The sequence below is a fragment of the Sorex fumeus genome, unplaced genomic scaffold, assembly GCF_029834395.1.
Source record: "Sorex fumeus unplaced genomic scaffold, SorFum_2.1 ptg000044l, whole genome shotgun sequence".
Lineage (NCBI taxonomy): Eukaryota > Metazoa > Chordata > Mammalia > Eulipotyphla > Soricidae > Sorex > Sorex fumeus.
The window spans coordinates 8506021-8522953 of NW_026606101.1; the positions used below are offsets into that span (position 1 = coordinate 8506021).

The 16933-nt window shown below is 52.7% G+C and overlaps 1 protein-coding gene across 1 annotated transcript in view; it reads left to right on the forward strand.

Moving 5' to 3' along the window:
* Positions 1-16933, forward strand: part of TTI1 (TELO2 interacting protein 1) — a 50507-nt gene that overhangs the window by 14587 nt on the left and 18987 nt on the right. Inside the window, exons 2-3 of the mRNA XM_056121213.1 lie at positions 7463-9790; positions 15501-15692. Of these exons, the coding sequence (XP_055977188.1) occupies positions 7486-9790; positions 15501-15692 (2497 nt within the window). The 5' untranslated portion in view covers positions 7463-7485. The remainder of the gene's footprint in view (positions 1-7462; positions 9791-15500; positions 15693-16933) is intronic.

A 16933-nucleotide genomic window follows, 5' to 3' on the forward strand; every position in this document is an offset into this window, starting at 1 on the left:
GTGATACATATGTGTGTATGTTTACATATACCTAAGCCATAAAAGACATGGTAATTATTGTGTACATTTACTTATTTTTCATACTCGCCTATTCGGTGTCTTCAGACTTTTCTTCTTTTTGGTTTGTTTCTGTTTTTGTGCCACACCAGATTGTGCTGCTTTCAGTGCTGCTCTGAGCCCAGGGATCACTCCTGGCAGGCTCCGGGGAGCCACATGGTTCCGGGGATAGGATGGAACCTGGTCAGCCTTGTGCAAGCAAGTGTCCTGACCGCTATACTGTCACTCCTGCGCCCCTTCCTACATTTCTGTGTGCCTATCTAGGCCCATTTTCGTACCCTTTTTATTTTATTGAGCACAGCACTAATCGCAATGAATTTCCTCAGTTTTGTCCCCAAAATACCTTTATTTTACCTTTTGTTTTGAAAGGTACTTTTGTAGGATGTAGAATTAAAGGCTGGTAATTGTTTTCTTTCAGAATTATAAAGATGCTCTGTTATTTTGTGGATTTCATCCCTTCCATTGAGAAGTTAGTTGTCAGTCTTTTTGCTCCACTATCATTAAGATTTTTCTTCTTTTGTTTTCAGCTGTTTGACTAAGTTATGTCACACTTTGTTTTTCTTTGATTTGTCCCTTTTGGGGTTTGGGGCCAGAACCGGTGGTGCTCAGGGGTTACCCCTGACTTTGCACTCAGAAATCATGCCTGGTGATGCTGGTGGGGGTGGGGGGGGGCCATACGGGGTGCCGGAGATTGAACTCGGGTTTGTCCTATGCAAGACAGCGCCCTACCCACTGTTCTATTGCTCCGGCCCCTCCACTAGCCTCTTTTTATCGGCCATTTTGCTGCCACTGTCAGTTTGGACACTGCTGCTTCTATGTGCATCTTCTGACCTGCTGGAACTCATTTTTTCAATATGCGTGACATCGTTTCCCTGTTTGTTGTTGCTGCCGTGACCGGGGGTTGCACATACTTGGTTGTGTTCCTCACTGGGTTTGTACACTGTGGCTGTGGTTCTTGCACACGTGTCCGATATCACATACTTTGGGGTCTTTGTCTCCTTGACCTTGGAAGACTGTAGTTTGGAAGGGCCAACAGCAACTTTCAGGAGTTTTCCGTTAGCCCCTAGTCTACCAGCTCACCTCGAAGCAAACCAAAAAAACACTGTCCTCATCAGTTTGCTCGAGCAGGCCCAGTAACGTCTCCATTTTTGAGACTTTGTTGTTACTGTGTTTGGCATATTGAATATGTCACGGGGAGCTTGCCAGGCTTTCCCGTGTGGGTGAGATACTCTCGGTAGCTTGCTGGGCTCTCCAAGAGGGGTGGAGGAATCGAACCCGGCTGGCTGCACACAAGGCCAACACCCTACCACTGTGCTATCGCTTCAGCCCACCTTGCAGCAGAGGTTTGCAAATGTCATGAAGAGAAGTGAGTCCAGGGCGTCAGGCCCCTCCCACTTCGCACTTCTGTTCCTCTGGCTTTGAGGCGTATGTAGGTCCCTTAAGGCTGCAGTTTCACCCCTCCATTCCCGCCGACGCTCGACATTTAGCCCCATGGAAGCATTCCTTCCCTCAGCATCAGCATCAGCATCAGCTGAACCACGCCCTGATCCTGAGCTCCTGTCCAGAGTTAGCAAAGGCCTTAGCAGGAGACCACCCACCAGATTCTACTCTGGACCGTCCTGGGACACTCACCCTCTAGTCCCTCTGGTCTTTGTGGGTTTTTTTTTTTTGCAATTTTTACACATTTAATTTTCATAAAGTAGTTCACAATAGTCCATTACAAATAATATTCAAACACCCACCGAACCAGCAAGCATCTTCCGACCACAATTAAAGGAAAGTTGTAAAGGTTGTTGATTTCATTCTGGGGCCCTGTAAGCCCATATATAAGAGAATACAAGCAAATATGTTAAAACTAAACACGTGTGCTGCTGTAGGCACATCAGTAGGCTAGAGTATAAGAGGATGCGGCCGCTCAGTCCAGGAAAAAGCTGCATCACTCTCCCAGAGGGAGCTTTGTTTTATAGTCTCTGGATCTTGGCCGATGATGAGATTACATGGCGCTGGGGGCAGTTTGTGGGTGTGACTGCCAAACTGTTGGAAAACTGGGGAGCTGGGGGGAGGAGGCCCAGGCCGGTTCCTTCATGAGGCTCATCGGAGCGTGTGGAGAGTGGCCTTGAGCATGGCTGTGGCTGGGTTCTGGAGGTTTGGGGCTGTGAGGCTCTGCTTGGGGCGGGGAGGGATACTTAACCCGCCCCCCTCCAAGGGGGCTTCCAGTGAAGACAGCCTGGCACAGGGGCAGGAGATGCTGCAAGTCCTTCTGGTCTTTAGCCTAAGGGGCCACAAGTATCTGATGCCTCAACAGTGACTTGGAATTTAGCTCGGGGGCCACATCCATAGAGATGTTCTGAGTCCCTGTCATGTGCTTGTTTAGATTCTCAGGCTGGGATTGCCAAGGCTGGAGTCGGCACAGCAGACACACCAGCCAGTGTCACCACTGGCTAAGTACAGTGGTGACGTGTGGAGCTGCTGGGCAAAGGCAGCGGTGAAATGGCCCCACCTTTGCCGAGGGGAATCGCAGATTGTTTGGTTTGGGGATGGGAAGTGAGGTGGGTGCGTGAGAGGCGACTCCGTGGCCCATGAGCAGTCTTCCTCGGAAGGCAGGCCGCAGAGAGCAACGGCAGGAAGTTCCTGTCTCAGAAAGGTCGTTTATTCCAGGTGGAATGTGGGTTCAGAACGAGCAGCAGGCACGCAAGAAGAGGGCCCAGAGAGGGAACGGATCACCGGCCTGACGGGAAGTAGGTCATGACCACCACCGCTGGGTCTGAGAGATGTAGGAGCAGAGTTGATGGAGGTCGAGGGCGGTGGAAGCAAGCAGAGATGCGAAGGTCTCGGGCTCAGCTGAAACCCCTGAGCCTCCGAGGGGAAGGAGAAAGGCAGCAGATCCCAGTCAGACACGGTGCCTCTTCCTTAGTTGTTTGACCATTTTTTTTTTGTTTTTTATTTATTTATTTTTTTAATGAATCATTGAGATACAGTTACAGACCTACAAACTTTCATGATTACATTTCAGTCATTCAGTGATCGAATACTCATCCTTCCTCCAGTGCCCATCCTCCACCACCAATGTTCCCAGTACCCCTCCCGCCACCCTCACCCCTTCCTACCCCGTGCCTCTGTGGCAAGCACATTCCCTCTCACTCACTCTCTCCCTTTGGGTGTTATGGTTTGTTCGATAATCTTTACCACGGAATCTGGAACGTAGTTCAGGGGACCCCACTCGGCCTCCTTGAAACTCAAGGGCCTGGAGCGATAACACAGCGGGTAGGGCATTTGCCTTGCACATGGCCGTCCCAGGTTCAGTTCCCCAGCATCCCATATGGCCCCCTAAGCGCCAGCAGGAGTAATTCCTGGTGCCGAGCCAGGAGTAACCCCTGTGCATCATTGGGTGTGGCACGAAAAGCCAAAAAGAAACTCAAGGTAAAGGAGAGGCTCAGAGCCACAAGTTCATTGTCTCATCCCAGCTTTATTTAAGCAGAGACTGTCTGGTTTTATCTGTGTTTCATGTTCAGCTTCCACAGAAGTTTTTTTCTTTTTTTTTCTTGGTTTATGATCCACAACCCACTAGTGCCGGGAGCTGCACCCAACTCTGTGCTCCCAGCTCTGTGCTCCCAGCTCTGTGCTTCCAGCTCCTTCCCAGCAGTGCCCGTTGGGCCATGCAGCGTCTGGAATGACCCGGCACATGCTGCACATCCCCCGCTCATGCAGTGCACACACTCAGCCCACCAAGCTCTCGCTCCAGACACACCTAAACTTTTGATTTGAAACCAGTTTCCCATGACTTAAAGAAGAAAGACTTCCTTTTTCACTCATTTCCCTAGTTTTGAGTTTCGTTGTTTGAAAGGAGCCCGTTCTTGAGCATCTTCCTCTCTTCCTTGGTTTTGTCCACTCAGACACCTTGGCCATCTAGCAGTCTGGGGAACGCTGTGTCTGTGAAGTCTCAAGAAGGTGATTCCGTCGTCTGCTCTCTGTTGTTGGAAATGAACAGTTCACAGCCAGGCTCGTTTTCCCTTACTTTGTCATTAGCTGTTTTCTCCTGAAAACTTCAGAGTGGTTTGTTTGCGTTTTTTCCCCTTTAGTGCTGAGGAATAGAATGCGGTGTGTATTGTTCATTCTTCGTTCTCTTCAAAGAAGCCTGTTTGCAGCTCAGGAAAAAGTCTAGGTTTTGTTTTGTTTTGCTTTGCTTTAGTGTCTCCGTCTGGCTCCTTTTTCTCCTTCCAGGATTCCAGCAGGTTTCATGTTGATTTTCCCAGCCAGTCTCACAGGGTGTGTGTCTCTTGGAGATAGCTCTGCTTCATCTTCCAGACTGTTAATGGATCTTGGCAGTGCTGCCTAGTGGGGCTCACGGGGTCCAGGGACGCCCCCCTCCCAGTGATTCTCAGCCAGCCAGGACAGAGGCTGCGTGTGAGACCTGAGGATGAAGCACTGGTCGGGCCTGCGATGCCAGTGATTACCTGGCCACTCAGGAAGCCCCAAGCCCTCACCCCTGGCCCCAAACTTTTTTTTTTTTTTTTTTTTTTTTTTTTGCTTTTTGGGTCACACCTGGTGATGCTCAGGGGTTACTCCTGGCGCTGCACTCAGGAATTACCCCTGGCGGTGCTCAGGGAACCCTATGGGATGCTGGGAATCGAACCCAGGTCGGCCGCGTGCAAGACAAACACCCTACCCCCTGTGCTATTGCTCCAGCCCCCCCACCCCCCCAAAAAATCTTTTTTTTTCTTTTTTTCTTTTTTTTTTTTATTATTAGTGAAACACCATGAGGTACAGTTGTAGATTTACAATTTTTTGTGCTTGGGTTTCGATTATACAATGATCAAATACCCATCCCTCCACCAGTGCCCATTTTCCACCACCATGGATAATATCCCCCCCACCCCCATCCCCCCATCCCACCCTGCCTCTGTGGCAGGGCAATCCCTTGTGTTCTCTCTCTTCTTTTGGGTGTTGTGGTCTGCAAAAGAGGCATTGAGTGGCAAACATGTTCAGTCCATAGTCTACTTTCAATATGCATCTCCCCTCCTGGGAGGATCCTCCAAACACCCTTTATTTGGTGCTCCCTTCTCTATCTGAGCTGCCCTTTCCCCTAGAATGCCCCGCTGGCCTCTAAGCTATGGAGTAATCCTCCTCGTGCTGATCTCAGCTATTCTTGGGTATTAATCTCATACTTTGTTACTTTATATCCCCCAGATGAATGCAGTCTTTCTGTGTCTATCCCGCTCTTTCTGACTCATTTCGCTTAGCATGATACTTTCCATGTTGTACCACTTGTATGTAAATTTCATGACTTCATCTTTTCTAACAGCTACATAGTACTCCATTGTGTAGATGTACCAAAGTTTCTTTAACCAGTCATCTGTTCGTGGGCATTCAGGTTTCTTCCAGATTCTGGCTATTGTAAACAGTGCTGCAATGAACAAACAAGTGCAAATGTCACTTCGACTATACTTTTTTGCCTCTCTGGGATATATTCCCAGGAGTGGTATTGCTGGGTCAAATGGGAGGTCAATTTCTAATTTTTTGAGGAACGTCCATACTGTTTTCCAGAAGGGCTGAACCAGTCGGCATTCCCACCAACAGTGAAGGAGTGTCCCTTTCTCGCCACATCCGTGCCAGCATCGGTTGCTTTTGTTCTTTTCAGTGTGGGCCAGTCTCTGAGGTGTGAGATGGTATCTCATTGTGGTTTTGATCTGCATCTCCCTGATGATTAATGATGTAGAGCATTTTCTCATGTGCTTCAAAAAACATCTTTTAACAAAAATAATTTCACCAGAGAGACGGCACAGCGGGTAGTGTGCTTGCCTTGTGCACAGTTGACTTGGTACCATCCCCAGCAGCACACGCAGCCTTCAAGAGTGCGTACAGAGCCAGGAGGAAGCAGTGAGCAACACTGGGTATACACCCTCCCACTCCCTGCCAAAAAAAATTTTTTTTTTCAACAACTGAGCTTTTTTGCTTCTGTTTTAAAATATATGAAGGTCCAGGAAGATGGTTCAAGATGCTTTCCGTGTGGGAGGTCTGTGTTCATTCACCAGCACTTGACCCCCCAACATAGCTGGGAGTGACTTCAGCACTGAGCCAGGAGTGACCCCTGATCATTACTGGGTGCCCCAAATGAAATTAAATACTCGAAGGAATATCTGATAACTGTTTGATTAGACATGCCTAATAGAATGAGGCACAGTAACGATAAGTCTCACAATGTTACTGGACCCGCTCAAGGACAGTGACAGTGACAGTGGCTCTAATAAGATACTCTAGGAAGTACACTTTGGGACTGGCGAGATAGTCCATCATGTAAGCCCTGGTCTTGCACACAGCTGACCTAGGCTTATCCCCGGAACCCCACCAGGAGTGATTTTTGAGCACTGAGCCAGAATTAAGCCCTGATCACTTCTGAATATGGATCAGAAACCAAAGAACTGTCTTTTGGCTTATAATTGAATGTCGTTATTGGTCCGAGGACTGTTTTTCAATTCTTGTCTGTTCAGGTAGTTCTGTTCATCGATGTGCCACCTCAGAGGCAGCTCCAGGTCGCTCTCTGGCCCCTGAAGGATGATCTTTCCTTCTGTTGCTCCAACTATGTAAGGCCAACTACTGCTTAAGGTACCTTAAGCATTCATGGCTTCGTGGCCTGAGAGCATCGTCAGTAAGTGGGCGGCCAGGGTCTCTGGCCACAGGCCCTGCCTTCCCTGACACTCACTATACAGCAGAACACACAGGCTTCCTCCCTTCCCTGCTTCCTCAGAGACCGAAGACAAATGATCTCATCTAGACACCCGCAGGAAGGTGGCACTCTCCCTCTCCTTCAGGCCAGCCTTGGTGCTCTGCAAGGTGGCACTAGGAAGCTGAGCGGGTCTTGCCACACTCCCCAGGCAGCCCTGCCTGTCGCCCCCATGGTGACGGTGATGAGTCCTCTGGACTGGGAGCAGGGGAGGCAGCCGACAGATCCTTTCTCAGTCATCTGTCCGGAAGGCCCCGGCACATAGGGCTGGGGGCAACGCCTGAGAACCGGGGTGGCTAGTACTTACAAGGTCTCTGCCTACATCCAAGTGCTGTACATTTTACTCGACGTGTGTCATCCCTCCGGTAAAAAGACAGACCCTCTGGGACTATCTCACTGGCCCAGGCTGAGATCTTCACCCCTTGGAATGACCCCCGGTGACACCCATCCTGGCCCTCCCACGGGCGCACTCTCTCCCCAAGCCCCCCACTCGCACTCAGACAGCGGGCGTTTCCTGCCTCACAGCCTGCGTGGCCCCTGCTCCTCACACCCTCGCTCTCCCGGGGGCTCCCTCATGCCGGGACCCTCTCCGCCCCCTGCCCGCCGCACCTGTCCGGCGAGTGGGCGCAAAGTCGCGCCATCTGCGCTCTAACCCTCTTCCTTCCTTCCTCCCGCAGCCCGCAGGCCGAGCGGCCGGAGCCGGCCCCATGGCCGTGTTCGACACGCCCGAGGAGGCCTTCGGGGCCCTGCGTCCCGTCTGCGTGCAGCTCACGAAGGCGCAGACGGTGGAGAACGTGGCGCAGCTGCGGGCGCAGCTGCGGGCCGTGAGCGACTCGGCCCTGCAGGAGCTCCAGCAGTACGTGCTCTTCCCCCTGCGCTTCGCCCTGAAGACGCCGGGCCCCAAGCGAGAGCGCCTGGTGCAGAGCGTGGTGGAGTGCCTCACCTTCGTGCTGGCCGCCACGTGCGTGAGGGAGCGCGAGCTGCTCCGGGAGCTCTTCTCGGAGCTCTCGGCCTGCCTGTACTCGCCCAGCGCCCAGAAGCCCGCAGCCGTGTCCGAGGAGCTGAAGCTCGCGGTGGTCGAGGCCCTCGGCACCTTGATGCACTCGGCCTACGGGGACGTCATCCTGGCGTTTTACGAGCCCGCCGTCCTGCCTCGTTTAGGCTTCGCCGTGTCCTTGCTCCTGGACCTGGCCGAGCAGGAGAAGTCCAAGCAGATTAAAAAGGCGGCCCTGAGGTGCTTGCAGGTGCTGCTCCTGCAGTGCAGCTGCCCGGACCACCCGAGGGCCTGGGAAGGGCCGGAGGAGGAGCAGCAGCTGGGGGACTTGTTCGCCTCTTTCTTACCGGGAATCTCCACCGCCCTCACCCGGATCATCCTCGGCGACTTCAAGCAAGGGCACGGCATCGTCGTGTCCGCCCTCAACATCTTCTACAAGACAGTGAGCTTCGTTGTGGCCGACGCCCAGCTCGGCAGGACCCCCAAGGTCCACGCCAAGCCGGCCGTGGAGCCCCGGGTGGCCGAGCTGATGGTCCACCGGGCCGAGGACTGGGTCAAGAGCACCGGCGCCAAGTTGACCGTCCTCATCAAGAAGATCGCCGAGGCCGTTTCCGTCCACCCGCACTGGCGGGTGCGGCTGGAGCTCGTGGACCTGGTGGAGACCCTCCTCCTGAAGTGCAGCCGGTCGCTGCTCGAGTCCGCGGGGCCCCTCCTGAAGGCCTTGGTGGGTCTCGTCAACGACGAGAGCCCCGAAGTCCAAACCCGGTGCAGTCAAGTTCTGCGACGCTTTGCAGAGCAGCAGGTCGTGGCGGGCAGCCGGGCCCTGGCCGACGTCCTGGCCGAGAACCTGCATTCGCTCGCCACGTCTCTGCCCCGCCTCATGAACTCCGTCGACGACCAGGGCAAATTCTCCACCCTCTCCTTGCTGCTCGGTTACCTGAAGCTCTTGGGCCCGAAAGTGGACTTCGTCCTTAACTCCGGGGCCCACCTGCAGCGCCTCTCCCGCGCGCTCATCCAGGTTCTGGAGTTAGATGTGGCGGACATCAAAATCGTGGAGGCGCGGCACTGGGACCCGGGCCATCTGAGCGCGTCCCCGGAGACCTCCGCCAGCCGGCCCTGGAACCGCATGCAGAGGCGATACTTCCGCTTCTTCACGGACGAGAGGGTCTTCCTGCTCCTGCGGCAGGTCTGTCGGCTCCTCGGTTTCTATGGGAACCTCTACTTGCTGGTGGACCACTTCCTGGACCTGTACCAGGAGTCTGCGGCTCACCGCAAGCAAGCGGCCATGATCCTTAACGAGCTGGTGATCGGGGCCGCGGGGCTGGAGGTGGACGAGCCCCACGAGCAGCACGTGAAAACCAGCGCCGAGGACCTGCGCGGCATCGTGACGTCGGTCCTCGAAGAGTACTTGAGCCGGGAAAACTGGTATCTGGTCACCTGTGTGGAGGCGGAGGAGACGGGAGAGGAGCTCGTGAGGAAGCAGGGCGGCCCCCAGGCCCTGACCGCTGCTGCCCACACCTGCCAAGTGGCCCCTCTGCCCGCCGTCTCAAAGCCCGGCCCCACAGTCTGCACCATGAACAGCAACATCTGGCAGATCTGCATCCAGCTGGAAGGAATCGGTCACTTCGCGTACGCGCTGGGAGGGGACTTCCGCCTGCTGTTGGTGTCGGCCCTCTACCCGGTGCTGGAGAAGGCCGGAGACCAGGCCTTGCTCATCAGCCAGGCCGCGACCAGCGCCATGCTGGACATCTGTCAGGCTTGCGGCTACGACTCCCTGCAGCACCTGATCAACCAGAACTCGGACTACCTGGTGAACGGCATCTCCTTGAATCTGCGTCACCTGTCCCTGCACCCCCAGACCCCCAAGGTCTTGGAAGTCATGCTGCGGAACTCCGATGCCAGCCTGCTCCCTTTGGTGGCAGACGTGGTGCAGGACGTCTTGGCCACCCTGGACCAGTTTTACGATAAGAGAGCGGCTTCCTTTGTCGGCGTCCTCCACGCCCTGCTGGCGGCATTAGGTACGCTGAGCGCCGCTCTCTTGGGGGGAGGGGGGGTCACAGACGGACTAGTATCCTTGGTTGCCTAGCCTTTATAAAAATGTTTTTGAGCTGGAGTCATAGTACAGCGGGTGGGGCATTTGCCTTGCATGCAGCCAACCCAGATTCAATCCCCGGCATCCCATATGGTCCCCCGAGCACCACCAGGAGTGATTCCTGAGTGCAAAGCCAGGAGTAACCCCTGAGCATCGCTGGGTGTGACCCAAAAAAAGCAAAAAAAAAAAGTGTAGGACATTATTTGAATCATTCCTATGCAAGGGAGGGTTTCCCCTTTTTTTGTTGTTTTTTTGTTTTTTGTTTTTAAATTCTGCCACGTTACTGGCGCCCACTCAAGCAAATGGACGATTAACAGGAAGTCAAGTGATCAAGTGATCAAATTCTGCCATGTATTGAATTCCTGGGCTGGAGCGATAGCACAGCGGTAGGGCGTTTGCCTTGCACGCAGCCAACATGGCCAACTCGAGTTCGATTCCTCCGCCCCTCTCGGAGAACCCGGCAAGCTACCGAGAGTATCTCGCCCGCACGGCAGAGCCTGGCAAGCTACCCGTGACGTATTCGATATGCCAAACACAGTAACAACAAAGTCTCACAATGGAGACGTTCTGGGCCCGCTCGAGAAAATCGATGAACAACGGGAGGACAGTGGACAGTGGACATTGAATTCCTGATCTATGTCAGGGATCTAAAACCTGTAAATAAAATAGAAACTTTTTTTAAACAGGGAGGGAAACTAAGGCTCATTAGGATCCTTTTTTTAGCCTGGGTCTCAATAACAGTCTTGCTTGATGTCAGGATTTAGAACAGTTTTGTTCTTTCCAGTCTACCCTAACTGCTTTTGACAGCCCTCCGGGAACTCTCTGTAGGGTCATGGAAAATAGGAATAGCATTGATTATTCAGCCCACCAATACTCCGGAAGAGTGCTGTCCAAGAAAACTTTCTGTCTGATCTACTGTAGATGAGGAATTGAATTTTTAATTTTAATAGCACATGTGGCTAGTGACGGTCATCTCTCAAATAACAGGTCTAGAAACTGCCTTTTTTTTTTTCTTTTTGGGTCATACCCAGCGATGCACAAGGGTTACTCCTGGCTCATGCACTCAGGAATTACTCCTGGTGGTGCTCGGGAGGCCATATGGGATGCTGGGAATTGAACCTGAGTCAGCCGCGTGCAAGGTAAACGCCCTACCCACAATGCTATGCACCAGCCCCAAAAATGCCTTTATTTATTTTGGTTTGAGGGCCACACCTGGCAGTGCTCAGGGGTTACTCTGATTCCTGGCTCTGTGCTCAGGAATCACTCCTGGCACTGCCCCAGAGACTGTGAGCTGCCAGGTTTGGCCACCTGCAAGGCAAGCTGCCCTGTCTGCTGGCCCCTAGAAACTGCCTTTAAAACTCAGACAATAGTCTGACATTATCTTCTTGCCTTTAATCCTTTTGGATATCTATTAGAGGTGTTAGCCACCATTAAAGTGGAAAATCTTGGACTGTAAGAAAGAGAATACCTAAACTGCTGTCAGTCTTTGAATGAAAAGAGTGATGCCCCACCTGCCAGGGTTCCTTTTGTCTTCTAAAGAGCCTCTCTCCGGTATATTCTAGCACCACTAATCCCTCACCTCCAGGCTGCAGAGATGGCTGGGAAGACCAGGGAACCCTGAACCGCCTTCCCGGAGGAGGTGACTGGAGCAGGAACAGCCCTCTGCATAGTGAAGAGGACCTGCCCCATGTGAGACGTGTTGCTAAGCAAAGCAGAGGGGACCATGAACAAGATGGATAAACTCAGGGAGCCTCCCACTACCGCAGGAGAAATGACAACCCCATCAGCACATCCATAAGCCAGTTTCTTGAGAGTCTAAAATCACAGGCAGGGGGCTGGAGCCATAGCACAGCGGGTAGGACATTTGCCTTGCACGTGGTTGACCCGGGTTCAATTCCCAGCATCCCATATGGTCCCCCGAGCGCCGCCAGGAGTAATTCCTGAGTTCATGAGCCAGGAGTAACCCCTGTGCATCACCAGGTGTGATCCAAAAAACAAAAACAATAAAACAAAATCACAGGCAGCCATGGAAACAGAGGGTCTAACGCAGGAGGACACCTGCGCCCAGCGGGGTGGTCTGAGGGCCTCCTGGAGACAGTGACGCTCCTCTGAGGCCTGAAGGATGAGGAGAAGTCCCTCAGCACTGATGGCTGACACCCCTGATTTTTTCTTTTTCTTCCTTTTTTTTTATGATTCTGAAGAAGGACCAGGCAAAGAAAACAGCACGTGCAAAGGCAGGAAGGCAGAAAGGGTGCGAGGACTGTGGGGAATGGAGGCGAGGTCTTTGTGGAGGGAGATGAGATGAGGGGGCTCGTGGGAGAGAAAGCACCCCACGGCCTGTGGACCCTGGGACAGTCTGACTTGGCGACCTCCTGAAAGCTGCGTACCATGTTGGCCACAGCCGTCCTGGGTGGGAGGCTCCCTGGCACTGCCCAGCTGAGTCGCAGCCCCGGAGACTGACACGGTGCTCAGAGAGTTGGGACGAGGGTCCACCCTCAGGTGCTCGGCAGTACCAGACCCTGTTTGGGCTTGAGAGGAGGAACTGCATTAAGAGGGGCCTGTCTGATATTTCCTTTCAAGAGAGATCTCAGCTTGGGTTTGAACAGTGAATTCCCTGGTATGGCATGTCTTGGGTTATCCCAAAACTGGAAATCATGAATAATACTTATGCAGGGAGAAAAGGGGTGGTGGGGTGGGGTCACACCCGACAGTGCTCAGGGCTTACTCCTGGCTCTGCACTCAGGCATCACTCCTGGTGGGCTCAGGGACCATATATGGTGCTGGGGTCCAACCTGGATCTAACACATGCAAATGCCCTGCCCACTGGACTATTGCTCCAGCCCCTCATTTTTCTTTTTTGCTTTTTTTGCTTTTTGGGTCACACCTGGAGATGCACAGGAGTCACTCCTCACTCAGGAATTACCCCCAGCAGTGCTCAGGGGACCATATGGAATGCTGGGAATCGAACCTGGGTCGGCCGCGTGCAAGGCAAATGCCCTACCCGCTCCAGCCCATTTATTGAGGTATAAGCATCTATAGTGGAGAGGAAAATGAGATGGTTGAGATTGACTTGAGCACATAGTTGGGGTGGGGGGAGATTATGGGGTAGGTTTTGTGAGCATTTGGAGCTACCCCAGAATGCTCTTGCATTGTGAGCGGGAAGGGGGACCATGCTGGGGTGAGCACTCACCTACCAACCCAGCTAACGCTGGGTGCTGGAGTCTGTACTCGTCACTGAACTGGCTGACTCATGGCCACCCTTGCTTGGGGGTTGGGTATTTGTGGGGAGGAGAGAGTACCTTGTGATGCTCGGGGAGGCCATAGAAGTTCCAAAGAGGGAGCCCGGGACCCCTGTGTACTGGGCGTTAACTCCGCCCTCGGGGCCCTCTGCTCCCGTGGCGGCCAGTTCCAAGGTGGACTTGGCAGTGCGGTGTCAGAGGACGTGCTTCCAGAAGCTGAGATTCCGTAAACATGCATGCTTCACACGCATCTGGTAGCACAAGCGAGGGTACGCGTCGCCAGTCGGGTCCTGGGATGCGCCCGCCAGGACTTGGCGGATCATTCCTTAGAAAAATGTAGGGCAGGTTGGAAAGGAGAAAACAGCTGCCCCACGTCCCTAAGCTCTTGGCGTCGGTACTGCGTTCCCCGCGTGGAGGACTGGCACGCTGCTCCTGGTGGCTGTGTAACACTCCGTGATGTGACTGCGCCATGATTTATTTAGGCAGTCCCTGTGGTGGTGGGCACCTCGGTGCTTCCTGGTATTTTGCCACCACAAAAATAAAGGACGCAACAGTGAGTTTTGTGGGTCGTTTTGAACGAGTCTGTCAATTGGGGTAAATTCCCGAGAGAGATGCATGCTCAGAGGGTAATGCATTTAAATTTTTGATAGGGAGTATCAAATTGCTCTCCAAAGAGGTACCAATTTAAACTCCCATCAGCGATGTAAGAGAGTGCCAATTCTGCGTGCCCTCGCCCATGCTGTATTATTACCCAGCTTTTTGATCTTCGCTGATCCAATAGGAGAAAAATAGCACCTTATTGTCATTTAATTTGCATTAAGTGGAAGGTTGAGCTGCTTTTCACACGTTTAAAAGCCATTTGCGAACAAAGATGTTTTAATGTTTAGCACTAGACTGGAATCATCTTTGGAGAGTGTCTCCTTAGCAGTGTAAACACTGGGTCCCGACTTAAACTAGTTGGGAATATGGTCCCTCAGCAGGCACTAAGGACCTGGTTCATTTGTGGGGACGGGCACTGGAGAAGGGTCACAGCATACCCCGACATATGGAACTCGAATGGCAGAGTGAAGGCCCTCCGCGCTGCCCTTTGCTCTGTGGCTTGCGCTGGCCTGCTCCTGCCCCTCCCATCTGCTGCTGCCCTGACTCTGGACATCTGCCCAGATGCTCCTGGGTTGCGCTGAAGGTCCTCAGGGGCTCTCCCTGGGCCTCTGCCCTGTCTGCATAGGGCATTTTGTTGTTCTTCATTCTCTTAAGTAGAAAGATCTTTTTTGGTTTTGTTTTGTTAATGAAGCCTCAGGGGTCCCCCACATGAAAAAATAATTGAAAATCTGCTGGAGTTCAGGAGGTTCCAGAAAGTCCGAACCCATGTCCCCTGAGCCTGCTTCTCTCCAACACCCTCCCTGTTGTCATCCCCGAGACATGTCTTTCTGCAGCCCTCGCTGAGACCCCGCCAGACACCCTTTGAGAACCACCAGAACGGGGTCGGGGAGGAGAGCTCAGGTGGTCGACCATATACCTAGTACGTGCGTGCCCCGAGTTACACCCGCAAGGCCTCCTGGGCATCATGGACCGCAGCCCTGGTGCCCTGAAGCTCCATACTGAGCATCGAAGGAGGTGACCGCTCTGAAAACAGTTGCAGAAAGAAAACCCACTGGTTTGCTGATGGTGAAAGCTTGTACTCTGGTGACTTCTGCAGTGTCAGGAGTAGCCTAAGATACCATCTGCATGCGTGATGCTGTTCTCAAGACTTTTCTGCTCCCGCACAGTTTGACTCGACTCAGACCATTGTTGCATTTGTGTCTTCCCCAGGCTAGTTTATGTATTCATCCAGCTTAGATTGGGAGCACCCCCTCTCCACTGGGCATATTGGATCTCCAGTGGTGACCCGTGGGTCCTCGAGGCCAAGAAGAGATTAGACAATAGCACACACACACAAAAATGGATATTTTAACAAGTCGTGCTGCGGTGATTTGGAAAGAAAGAACATGGCGCTGTATAAGACAGCATAGAAAGAACCTAAAACTAGGGCTGGAGGGCAATGAATAGGGTACTTGCCTGGCATACAGCTCACCTGGGTCTGATCACCCGCATCCTGTATGGCCCTCGGAACACTGCCAGGCGTGAAAGAATTTAAGATGGGGACTTAAGACCCAGGCTGCCTTATTAGACATGAAAAGCAAAAAAGCGAGTTGGACTTAGCCAGGTGGGACATACAGTGCAAAAGCACCCTAGACCATAGGAATGATGATGATAATAATAATAATAATATAATCGGCCATAAGAAAATACTTGGGACGTGGGCAGTTGGGCAGGTGGGTGACTAGGGGAATGAAGTGACCGTGACAGATTGCTAACCCTGTTGATAAGCCCGAATGCCACTGTGACATTCATTTACAGCCCAGTGGTTCCCAGCCCCAGAGACCCTCCTCCTGCAGCTCCAAGAGCAAAGCCCAGGGGAGGAGGGAAGACCACCTGCCGAAAAGGGGCTTCAGAAGACCCCCACCGCCGAAGACATTGAACGCTTTCTGCTCGACTACCTCAAGGAAAAAGACACAGCCGCCGGGAATGTCTCCGACGGTGACGACGAAGGTCAGTGTTCTTAGGGCTCAGCCCGCTTTCCTCTCGGAAGCAGACCATCGTTCCGGGGAGTTTGCAGTAAGCCACGGAGGGCACTGCCATGTCATCAGAGGCACTCCTCAGGCCATCTTCTTTCTGTTTTCTCACTGTCATTTCCCACCCATTTGGGGTTGCGCCCGCAGTTTGCATGATAGATTCTCTTTGTGGCTTGTCATGAAATCATAAGCAACTAACTGCAGGTTGCTAGAGTTTTCTTCATGTTTTAGCGGTTGCATTTAGGACCGAGTCTCCTAGGGCAGCCTCGGGAGCTTCGAGCTTATCACAGAGAATAAAAATAAAGGAGGGGTGGGGGCTGGAGCAATAGCACAGCGGGTAGGGCATTTGCCTTGCACGCAGCCAACCTGGGTTCGATTCCCAGCATCCCATAGGGTCCCCTGAGCACCGTCAGGGGTGATTCCTGAGTGCAGAGCCAGGAGTAACCTCTGTGCATTGCCGGTTGTGACCCAAAAAGCAAAAAAAAAAGAAAAAAAAATTTAAAAAGTAGAGGAGGGGGATGGAGGGCGCTGCAGGATGCGTGACCTTTTCCCCTTTTATTTTTATTTATTTATTTGTTTTACAAATCTCAGAAGTCAGATTTCTGGGTCAAGGGTAGAAGCATTACTCCCGCTTGCCCAATCCCCCCAGAGCGCTGCTCTCCGCGGGCCTTGTCCCGTCCGCGGGCCGAGTTCTGGCGTCGCCCCCGCCTGGCCAGCGTCGCTGTCGTCCATTTGACTTTGTTCTCAATTAATAAGTGAAAATTGGTTGGCGTTGCCCTTCTCTGAAGACTGGCCAGGCTCGCGACTTTCTGTTCGCCTCTCTCCGGGTGCTTTTTTCCGCCCTGCGTTTAGCGTGGTGGGAGAAGAGCCCAGTGTTTTCCTTACCAATTGATATGATAAAGGAGAAGGGAGTTCAGGCCAGTCGCAGCTCGGGCCTGTTGTTTTATTCACAAGCTCAATCTGGAGCTCCGGGTCATGGAAGGATTAATAAATTATTAGAACTTCCTCGGCAAATATAAAATGCCAAGTCATAATGAGCTTGGTGGTCTCGAAACTATCCTAAATCCAACTGAGTCCCAAATTAGTTTGTTCGGTTGGAATTGAGCAGATCTCGATATCTCTCTCTCTCTCTCTCTCTCTCTGTCTCGCTCTGTCTCTCTCACTCTCCTCTCTCTGTCTCCTCTCTCTGTCACTCTCTCCTTTCTCCTCTCTCCTTTC